This window comes from Rhododendron vialii, chromosome 8a (assembly GCF_030253575.1).
Source record: "Rhododendron vialii isolate Sample 1 chromosome 8a, ASM3025357v1".
NCBI lineage: Eukaryota > Viridiplantae > Streptophyta > Magnoliopsida > Ericales > Ericaceae > Rhododendron > Rhododendron vialii.
The window spans coordinates 18,165,516-18,177,640 of NC_080564.1; the positions used below are offsets into that span (position 1 = coordinate 18,165,516).

Here is a 12,125-nt window from a genome sequence, read left to right on the forward strand (position 1 = left end):
ATCAAACAATAGTGTACTCCCATCAAAAACACACATGCACCCTCCACATATGATCCCCTCCTCTCTCTTTCTTCCTAAAACGTTCTCTCATCTCACTCTTGTTCCTCTTCCAACCACTGACGACAGAGCACCGCCACCTCGTCTCTTACCTCCCTTCCCAACCACCTCAAGGAACTAGCTAGACTGCTGGTCCTCAAATTCTCTATTTCTTCCCCCAAATATTTATTTATTCTCTATTTCTCTCTCTCTCTCTATCTCCGTGTATCTATCTGCGTTGTCGATTCAATTCATCTCAGAAACTTCACCACAAAATCCAACAAACACCACAGGAAAAGCCAGACAAATCACACCCTATAAGAAAAACTACCACCACGATCATTAATTCCTCATTAATGCACAGATCGATCCCCATTTCCCTCTCTCCAACCCTCCACACCAAATAGCCGCCAACACACCGTTCTCGACCCTCTCTCACGAAGTCGTCCTCAACAACTTTGCCAAGCTCGAAGACGACCCCCGTAACTGGGCCTGCCTCACCTGCGAGAGCCAATTTTTTGTTTGTAAGAGAAGGAAAATTTGCAGATCACTTAGGTCACATTTAGTGTCTAGGGATTTGAAACCAGAGTGGGGAGCCGGGCAACAAATTGTTGGCGAGCACACTATTGTTTGTAAGAGAAGGAAAATTTACATGCTTTTCAGGTGTGGCCTGAAGCGGTGTTCTGTCATGGGCTGAGATGAGAGAACGTTTTGGGGAAGAGAGAGAGGAGGGGATTAGATGTGGAGGGTGCATGTGGGTTATTGATGGGAAGTACACTATTGTCTGATGTGGCAATTCATTATTGGAGGCTGCAAAATTCCTAATCACAGAAATTCCGTGAAAAAGATAATATCATTTTTTATCATGATTCCAAGATGATGTGTCATGTTTTTATGGAATTACACTGTATCAAACCAAAAGATTTCATCTTCTTGATTTCATGTTTTAAATCTGTAATGTTTTTATGGAATTGATTTCATGATAGAATATACGATATATCAAACCAAAAGATTTCATCTTCTTTTTAGATACATGATTTGAATGATAAATATTGTGGGGCCTTAATTGTCATAGTAATTTTGCAAAAATAATTTATAATAATCATGGTCGATTTAGATGTGGTTAATCTGAATGATTTTGTGTTGAAATATATCATGATAATAAATGGTAGATTCAGAGAAATTGGTCAAGAAATAGTTGTCATTATTAAGCCTCAATTTTCATGTGCAATTTGCATAAATAATTCATGATAAACATTGCAGATTTGGAGAAATTAGTCATGAAATGGTTGTCATCATTGAGTCTCAATTTTCATGACTAAATTCTATAAATTTACCATGTATTATCATGAAATGGTCGTCAATTTTTGAATTCCCTAATTAAAGGTAAAGAATATTAATTCAATTCCACTAAGTTAGAAAACAATGTTAATGTAATCACACTAAGTTTTTTTTTTTATCAGCAAAATTTTTTATTAATCACCGAATTCAAAAATTACATAGATTAAAAGGACAAGGGCACAAAAAATTAAAAGTACTTAATCTCCATAGGTACCTGAGACCCAAGCGTTGGTCAAAGACCAACAAAACCCTAAAAATACCTCAAACCCGAAATGCTGCCTTTCTCCTATCACCACACCTGAACAAACCCTTGCACTAACAAACTCGATCAGGATATGGAACGCTGCTACTGTTGGGCAGACCGCCGTGAACTTGCCGTATATCGCTGATCCCAAAAATGCTCCGAGCCAACCACAAATGCCCCGCATCCCAACCGCCACCCATTACCGCCGCAACACCACGCAAACGATGCTGAACCGCAAAGCCGCCGACGTGAACTGCAGTCAATGCTCCGTCACCGCCAAGCTCCTTGCAACTGAGGACCATTGAAAAACTCCACCACCGCCTCATAATTGCCACCAAGAATCCATCTGCTCCATGCTCTAGTCACCACTATCACACCAGCAAATCCACCTGCAAAAATAAAAATCCCTAACCCCTAGACGAAAGCCCCACCACTCCTACCGCCGCCTCCACATCCACCACGGACAACAAACCCAAAATCAGCCACCAACAATCCATCCAATCCGACCAAAAGCCCCACACAAACCACTAAGTTAAGAAACAATATAAATGGAATTTCAATAAAATAGGAAACACTATATATTTATATATGAGAATAAAAGGGTAAAAAAAGGTAAATCACATGTTAAGAGGATGTAAACATAATCCCGAAAAGTGGACAGGATGAAAAGGTATGCCCACTTAGGATGATTATTTAATTTTTCCAATTTAGAATCCTATTTTGTTTGAACGAGGAATTCAGAATATCAATTCACTAATGATATTCACATCTCACCTTTTTGTAATCCACACTCTCTTGTTTGTACTATGTTATCATTTTTTCAATACATTTTTTCACACATTCTAAGACAACATTGTAAATTTAGAAGAATTAAAGAAAAATATTGTAAATTGTAAAAAGAAAGATGAAAATCACTTCTTTTCACCCTTAGCCCGTATGCATCTTCTAACCTGATTAATTTCCTACAGATGCCATCACTAAAAGGAAATTGACTTTTAGTGGCGACAAAAAATTGTCACTAAACGTCAAAAACTCGTAACTGAAATTTTTAGCGACAAAAAAAAGCATGTCACAGAGTTGTCACTTAATTAAAGTGTGTTGGTAAAAGTATATAGTGACAACTTCAAAAATCTTGTCACAAAAATCTCTCAGTTTAGTGACAATCTACGTGTTGTCACTGAAAACAACCTTTTCTTGAAAATTTCTAGTGTCACTAATGTGTAAAATTACATATTTGTCACTAAACCTATTTGCTGACTGCTATGAAATTACTTTTTGTGACAGAACTAGATGTCACAAATCTGACTTACGTGACAATTGAAGCTGTCCCTAATTAGATTACCTAGAAAACAAAAAAGCAAAGAAGTTCTCCCTATGTTCTACCACATTTAGGAGCTATCGGGTCTAGAACACGCCACCTGTTGCATAGTAAGCCTAGGACTTCACCGTTGAGCCAATGAGACATGTAGAATAGTATGCCTAGTTCTTTATTGTTGAGTCAATGAGCTAGACGTTGTCAAGTCAACTGATAAATATGCAAATATAGTATTGATGTTTGCACGTTTTTATGTTATAAAGCATTCTAATACATTTCTTTTCCCATTATATCATATTTTATTTATATTTTAATCTCTTATGATTACATGGAAATTTACTTTGTATTTTTTTTTTATACCTATTTTCTGAGTCATAATAAGGGGTTATGGATGGGTAGGTCATGGGTGTGTTTATATATCGGCGACTTGATTCTTTAAAAATGGATGCAGCCCTATCAGCCTAAAGTTTGGGTCTTTTTCATAGAGTCCTTTTTGTTATCGCTCAGACATTGACTGAATCCATTTACTTAATTTTTAATAGATAAAGGTCAAATTTATTGGATTAATCCTTTATCCCAACAAGAGGAATCAAAAAAATACAAAAATATAGACAAAGTTGGAAAATTTTCAGTAAAGACAATTTTTTTTTAAAAAAAGACAAAAGATAGTGTTTTCGTTTTTTAGTGTCATCCTTGTATGAAATTTTTTAAACTTTGGTTGAGGTTCTTAAACCTTTTCAAGTACATATTTTTTGAATTAAAGGTGATGTATTTTGAGAAAATGACATATTTTGTAAAGCAGAAAATAAATACTTACAAAAAGAAGAACCTTAGCAGAACGGAGCCTAATTCTTCTCATCAAGACGAACAATGTGATCTAAAATTATGATGAATGAAAGGTACAAAAAAGTTAAATAAAAGTCCAAAAATGTCAAAGTGTCTTTACCCAAAATTAATTTAGTCCAAGCACAATCGGGGTTGAATATCAGTGGGTCAAGTTATTAAAATTAACCCAACCCATTTGTTGAATAACTTTTCCTGATTGAAACCCAAATTGTTGTTTTTTCTCTTCTCTTAAAAACAACTTGTTCTTTTTTTCTATTACAAATATTGTTTTTACAATATTCATTTATGTTAGGGTTCTTATATATTCACACTTTTCTTAATTTAGTCACAGTGGTAGAGAATGAAGAGAAATTTAAATGGCGGGATCATGGCTTCATAGTAATTGTATCCTAAACTTTTAGCCTTAAACGAGGTTATGTTCTGGCCTGCAAAAGATAATTTTTTTTTGTTTAAAAATCAAGGTTTAGACATTATTTTACTCTCATCAGAATTGGTTGTCAAAAAATATCACCAGAATATGAAAATCAAAAGCTCTGTAGCTTTTTTGTTTTGTTTCGTACCTTGAATTTATTTTGAAGTAAACAGTGTACTTGTGTGTGTTAACGTAAAATTTGGAGTATATTTTTCTCTTGATTCAAAAAAATAATAAAAATAAGATGGTATGTTGATACTTAATAGAGAACGTATATAGTTAACTATAATTTTACTTTCAACATAAAGTTTTTTATCAGATTATTTATATGTTTTCGCACCGCACCAAAATCGTTGAGTTTGTCCTTGGATTTCAGTATACGTGCATGGTAGGGTAGGGGTATTACAAAACCCGACGGACCAAAAAAACCGAAAAAACCGACCGATCTGTTAGGGTTTTTTGGTCGGGGTTATGGCGGAATTTTTCCGAAACTTACCGGACTAAACCGAACTGAACCAAAGTCGGTTCGGTCTCGGTTTCCTCAAATTTTTGCCGGACCGAACAATTGACTATATATTTTATATATTTTACATATATATACTTTAAATTCAATGGAAATTTTATATTTCAAGCGGACCGAAATTCCCGACCGAACCAATCCCACCTTGAACCGAACCGAACCGAACTCAACTTCGGTCGGGATCGGTCCTAGAATCAAACCTAACCGAATCGGTCTTCGAAAATTTCACCCCGAATCGAACCAAACCGAAATCACCCCTAGTGCATGGGATGTCATACCAGGTGTGCTTGACATGCTAGTGAGGTGAAGAGAGTATGAGACTAAAGACGGCTTTATAACGACCCGCATCGTCAAGCACCACAACCCAAAACATAATAAAATTGATTGTTTCACGCCACCGGCCAACTCGATAAACAACAAATAACTAATGGAACGCCATCACCCACTTCCTTAAGAAACTACATAATCTCTCGATATGCCTTCCACATACCCTTCTCTCTGCCAGATTCCCCACTCTCTGCCTCTCCTCCACAAACAGGAGCGTTCCCCCCCCTCCCCCTCTCAAAGTTTGTCTTGTTTCTCATATATAGGCCATGCACAATTCTCCTAGCACCTCACATGTACACACACACTTATTAGCCACCTCAGCACCCCACGTGCACCCACACACACTTCTCAGCCACCTTAGCCTTTTCATGCAATAGTCATATATATCCATCCAATTCATTGCCCCACTGCCCCACAATAACTAATGGACCGTTTTCTATTTTTGTCCTTTTCTTTTATCAAAAGGAATTGATCTTTGATCCATCTTTCATGTGTAATAGTAATAATACCCATGTAATACACACACGCATGCGCGTGTACACGACACGTCCACTTTGTGCACCAATAATCATATTACGGGTATTACAATTCCTCTTTAATTTAATGTTCTTATGCAAAAATATTTATCCTCTTTAATTCAATGGAGCTCCATTAGGCTGGGGCCTTATAATTACATGTGATGGGTCTCATAGGCTTCTTGTTACAGATTGCTATGGTCAGAAAAAGGCTATCTTGTAATTTTGGATGCCTTATATAGGTTTTACATTTAAGGATATACAAGAAATCTTCATAAGTTGTCATAGATGAAGATTGTCACTAAAATGTAGAATTAGTGACAAGGTGGTGATTTTGTCACAATTGGTGACCTTTTGTGACACTTTCTTATGTTATCAAAAAATTCTTGTCACTAATTGATCGTGGCGCCCATTTTAATTTCCGCGAAACTTTTAATGATGCCTTCTTTGTGACAACATGACAAAATTGTCACTAAATACTTAATTTTAGTGACAATATCTGAAATTGTAACAAAATAACCACTTTCTATGACAACTTGCAATCTTGACACTATATAGTTATTTTTAATAACAACGGAGTACAAACTTTGCCACATCATTTTTGTCACTAATAACAAAACTCAAATTTCTTGTAGTGCATGTATTTAGTAGGAGTACCAATCAAACTTTACTTTAAGACCACAGCCCCTGCCTGCATTTAGGGCCCCACAAAACTAATACAGTAAATTACGCAGGCCCCACTTTCACCCACTTTATCTCTGTATTAAAGAGTCTAAAGACCACACAATAGGAGTCCAATCGATCATAAATGTTCCCCCAACTGTCCTCCTATACCTGTAAGACCACCCCCTTAATCAGGGATAACAAGGTAATTTACTACTCCAATACACACACAGCCCATCGCAAAATCCCATCCTTTTCAACACTTATTGGGGCTGAACCCCACAACCGAGTTGGCCACGTCGTAACTGACACGGGTCCCCTGCTGCTGTATGTTACCAATGATCGAGAGCGGCCCATCCGTCGGGGCAACCGCGAAGCACACCTTCCCGGCCGAATCCACCGGTATCATGTAATTCTCCGGGGGCAGCGTCAGCGACTTCCCTCCCGCGAACCGAAACGACACCGTCGGAATGGACACCTGCTTGAACGACGACAGATCGTAACACGTGTCGAAGATTGCGTACGAGCTCGAAGAAGGAAGGTTCGTCGTCAGCCGCGCGAAGGCATTGCGCACCGCGGTATACGCCTCCGTTTTGAGCCGAGTCACGGCGGTGCCCGAGTCGACGATGATCCCTCCCCGGCCGCTCTCGTCCACCGCGAACACCGACGGCGACACCGCCACCGGCTGCCCGCCGACGCTTAAACCGGCCAGGCCGACGTAGAAGAACGTCTTGTACTTGGAGTTTCTCAGCAGCGGCGCGGTGACCGAGTCGCCCGGTCGGGCCGAGTTGAACTCGAGGGTGGAGGATGCGGCCGAGTCGCGGTTAACGAGGCAGTAAGAGAACGACGTCGCTCTCAGCTGGGACGGAAGCGAGAGGGAGCCGCCTCCCATCCCTAGCAGCCCCGCGGCGGCGGCGAACAGCCCCTCGTTGTCCCTGCCGCAGCCGATAGCGACATTGTTAACAGTTCCGGTGTTGCCAAACGATAGCGTTTCGGTGGCAAAGTCGCCCACGGTGAAGGACCCGTCCCCGTAGGAAACCTGGTAGAGGCAGGAGTCGACTCGGCAAGCGGACACCTACAAAAATGAATGAATTATTTTTTTATACAAACCACCATATAGAACAAATACATTTATTTTTCGATTGAAAATTTATTGAGCTTAATTTATTTTGTTTTTGTCGAGTTATATGATCTAACTTGTTAACAAATTTAATCAAATTACCACCGCTGTAAGGGTGAGGGTTCGATTCCTCGCAGGAGTTGATACCCGAGATGTACATGGCAGGGCAGGTGGGGCAGTGGCATGCTTCATAAGCCCGGAGATTTACGCTCCATGGATGGGTCCAATTAGTGGTATGTGGGATCGTTCAAAAAAAAAACTGAATTTTCATTTACCTGGAGAGCGGTACACTGAGGTGAGCTACAGGACAGAGAGTGGTAACTGGAGGACGTAGACGGGTCGAATATCGGGTCGGACTGCTGGTAGCAGTCGGAACAGGGCTTGCATTGTATCCAGCTAACGTCACTCCCAGTGTCGATCACCATGTAGTACTGCCTCGCCGGACGTCCGACACCGACACGGGAGAAGTACTCGCCGCTTCCCAATTTCTCGCCGGAGGTGACCGGCGTCTGGAGCGCCTCCGGCAGGAGCGACGTCTCGTTGGCGATTCCCAGCTGGGGCTTGAGGTCCGACGTCTTGACGCCGCTCAGGGCCAGTTCGAGGTTTGCGGCGATGGATTGGACCCGGGCCGAGTCGCGGGCGAGGCGGGAGTGGGTCAGGGAGGTGTAGTCCTTGTGGTGGTGTTTGTGGAGGGAGGAACGGGGGTGGAGAGAGACGGAGAAGGAAGAAGATTGAGTGATGGAATTTTGTTGTTCTTGTTGTTGATTTGGGTTTATGGTTTGAGGATCGAAGGAGAGGACGTCGAGAGTTCGTTGAATCGAAGCTGATACGTCTAGGACGGTTGTGGTGTAGTGGGTACGGGAGATGGCGGATTGAAGGTGGAGAGAGAGAGCAATGACGAAGAGAATGGGGTGTAGGAAGCTCTTTTCCGCCATGTTAGTGTGTGTGTGTGAGAGAGAGAGGGAGAGAGAGTGCTGTAGGGAGTGATTATGGTTTGGGATTTTAAAGCGGGAGAGAGAGAAAAGAGAGGCAGATGGACTTCTGTAGGAGATATTATCAACTGCATCTTGCTTTACTCCAATTACGTTACACTTGGGGTTGGGGATCAATTCCACTGGACCCTCCAAATTTCCATACCCTCCGTACTCTCCCCTTATGGCTATCACTCCAGAGCCGGTACTAAGAATCAAAACGGTTCATATTCATCTTGTAAAACTCCCGGTTACCTATGTTTGAAATAAAAATGAGATTCATTGGACATTTAAAAACATATGAATAAATCACATTTTGTTTTAAACATTGAACAAACAAAGCTTTTCAGTATGTGAAATAGGAGTAATTTGTTTATACATTTATAAATTTTCAATGAATCTGATATTTCTATCCACCGGATGTTTGACAATTTTGGATTTTACGAGATGAATCATTAATATTGGCTTAGGGTCCGTTCCAGAACACTTTCTTAAAAAATAAGTATTTATTTTACATTTTCAAACTTAAAAATAATGTCAATGAAAAATAATTTTTTGATTTTTTTTTTGCACCGTATTAAATACGGAGTATCTCAATGAGATCTTTCAAACAGGATTCATATTGCATATTTTTAGATTTCAATAAACCTATCATTTTTTAGTTTGAAATAGTCATCTTAAAAAATACATACTTATTTCACGTTCCGAAATGAAGCCTTAAGAGTGGAAGGCACAAGGAGAGTTAGAAGGAGTATGGAGAGGAATTGATCCGGGGCTTGTAGTAGTATTTTGTATGGATCAGATAGAGATCAAGCTTAAGGATCTAATGAGATAATGTGTGGCTAAGAAATGATGTGGGAAAGCTGTGGAAGTAGTGAATAATCAGTTGGGCGTAAAAAACAAGAAGATATTATACAAGCTAGCTAGTAAAGGCATTAAAGTGGGAAAGGAGGCATGGTACCTACTCATAATCAATCAAAAAGGTGGGGCTACTATTCGTAACGTATTGCAGCAAAACAGTAAGCATACCGACAATAGAAAATTACCGTACTTCACCACCAGTGCTTCGGATCAGGACCCCTAACGGTTACGGTTAGGCTGGCCTTTCCAAGTTTTTTACTTATTACTTCTAATAAACAAACCATCTACTTGCACAAAGAACATACTAATAAGTTTAAGTGCTACACGGACCTTCCTATCACACAGTTGTGATTGCTACTGACGTTGTTTTCGTAATCGGTCGCTGCGCGGATGGGAAAAGAGGGAGGGCAAACAAGTCATCAATTCAATCGCAGTTGAATCGGAATCAAATCACTCCATCTGGTGCAATTTTTAAAACCCTAACTACAAAGATCTTTCTATCACATAATTGTGAACCCGTTGCAAAGTGTGTGAATTTCACAAAAGTTGATAATAAAGAAGACCCCACTCCAAGAGCATTGGACAATCTTTTCAATTACACACACAAAGATGATTGGAGATCCATACGCTCAAAGGGGTTATGAAATTTAGTCAGTATGTGTGTATTTGTATATGTGCATGACATTTTCTTTTTAAATTTATAGTGGGTGTTTTGGTAGTACTATGATTTTTACTACATAAAGCTTTGATGGAAAATAGATAATTATGGATTATGATTAAAGAGTTAGGTTCCGGCGAGGGATTCCTCATTTTATTAAAATGCGGGACTCTCCTTCCCGATTGAATTTCGATGATCCGAGCCGCTCAAAGTGATCAGAACGTGATTTTAAGGGTCCTCGCGAGAAATCAGCAAAAAAAATGACCGGGAAAGGCTTCATCCGAGCAGTTTTCATTGAACGGTTCAAAAAAACTGCTCGGATGACGCCCTTCCCGGTCATTTTTTTTGCTGATTTCTCGCGAGGACCCTTAAAATTACGTACTGCACACATTGAACGGTTCGGATTTTCAAAATTTGATCTGGAAATAAAAGTCCCTCATTTTAACAAAATGAGGGATCTCTCACTTGAAAATTCCTTTATGATTAAAATTTGTGAACTGTTTATAAGATACTCCGTATGTAATAAATAATGGCTAGAATTACATGATCATCCATCATCAAATTACTACTTTAAATATAATCTATGCGAGAAGTATTAAAGCCCGTAGGATTGTATTACGATAAAACTTTGAAGATCATTGGTCCCCAACTAATCTGTATGGCCCTTGCTTAAATAACAAGGGATATTGCAACCTCATGAAGGAGATTTCCAAACTTATACTATTTTGGAGGCTCTCGAAGGTTTAGCGTAAGAATATTGACCATTTCCATCGCTTGCCAAGGGAGTTCAATTTTGTTCATTCTTTTTAAAAGATGTTAAACATTATCTTCTCTTTTATTGGTTGAAATTGTAACGCCCCGATTTTTGAAACGTTAATCTAATAAATTTTCCACATTTATTAAATAGAAAGAAACATAAAGTCATTACAAGCCAAATTATTCCCAAATTCGTGTTACACTTATTTAAATAGATAAGAGAGGGGTACGTACTAGGGTAACTTTTATTTCTCTAGACGTCCGTCTTCTTCTACATTATTTTGCTCAGCACCGAACTCTTCCAAATTATAAAATCTCCCTTGTTCGTCTCTAAACTTTGGCATAAGATGTCAGGGTCACAAAAGTAACACTGTGAGCAATTAAGCCCAATAGCTAACTATTACCCCTATGTCCATACACTAACAAAAATAACATATAACAATTTATCATTTCTAAAAAAAAAATTTAGCATCACAAAAATAATCAAATGTGGAGACCTGTAAATTATTATAATTTCGAAAATCATTTAATGCGTGAAAGAATTGTATTAGTAATAAAGTTGTACGTTTGTTTGTGGGGGTGTACGGATATACGTCTACCGTTGTATATCAGACATTCGGAGAATAATTGGATTTCGAGTTTCGGTGTTGAAATGATGTGTGGAAGTGTTGGTAGCAATCGGGGTTTGATTTGATGAACATTGGCAAAAAATTTTGAATCTGTCTTTAATGTACAGGTACAGCTTTTTCTAATGCAGGTACATCGCGACTAGAAACTGTGAAATGCTGAAATTTCTGGGTACCTGTACCGGTACTGTCATTCCACAGTACCGGTACATTGTGCAAAATTTTTGATTTTTTAGCACGCATGACAGCTCACTATAAATACCCCATTTACCATTTTTCACACCCAAAACCCTCGAACCAGACCTGGAAACACTCCCTCTCACCTACCCAACTCCAATCTCACCCAAAACTCTTGATTCAACATCAAATCTTCAAGATCCAAGGGTTTTCTTCCTCAAAATCACAAGATTCTTGCATTTGGTGAACCAATGGTGTGAGTTTTGTGTTCTTGTTCTCACTCCTTGAAGCTCTATCACATTTTTCTCTCTCTCCTCTCGATTATTTGTTGATCTTTGCTTGTTATTCATGTTTTTGGGCTTTATTTGCTCTAAATCTTGTATCCAAGTTTGGGTGAAGCTTGTCTTTGGAAGGATTCAAGCTTATTGCTCTTGGTAGACCTAGGGTTTTGCTTAAAACCTATCTAGGTAGGGATTTCTCTCTTCCTCTACATGTTTTGTTTTGTGGTGACTATGTGTGATTTAGGTGTTTATTTGCTGTATATGGTCGAATAGAATGTTTTATGGCTTGAGGATTGCATTTTCTTTGATAGTGGTATTGTGGTAACGAGTGCCATAGTCCATGAGCTATATGTGTCGTCTTAGATAATGTCGGTGTGTGTGGAATGAATTTATGGCATTGGTATCAATTGTGACGATAGTATGGTTGTTGTTGTTGTGAAGTGAATGGGGGATTTA

At 39.2% G+C, this 12,125-nt stretch overlaps 1 protein-coding gene across 1 annotated transcript; it reads right to left on the reverse strand.

The window, feature by feature from the left end:
- Positions 1-6,079: 6,079 nt before the first annotated feature.
- LOC131335695 (protein ASPARTIC PROTEASE IN GUARD CELL 1-like) lies at positions 6,080-8,527 on the reverse strand. Its single transcript, XM_058371172.1, has 2 exons — positions 7,615-8,527; positions 6,080-7,294 (listed from the first exon to the last, which is right to left on the reverse strand). Exons 1-2 carry the CDS (start codon positions 8,272-8,274, stop codon positions 6,476-6,478), a joined length of 1,479 nt encoding a protein of 492 aa, XP_058227155.1. The 5' UTR covers positions 8,275-8,527; the 3' UTR covers positions 6,080-6,475.
- Between the last annotated feature and the right edge of the window lie 3,598 nt (positions 8,528-12,125).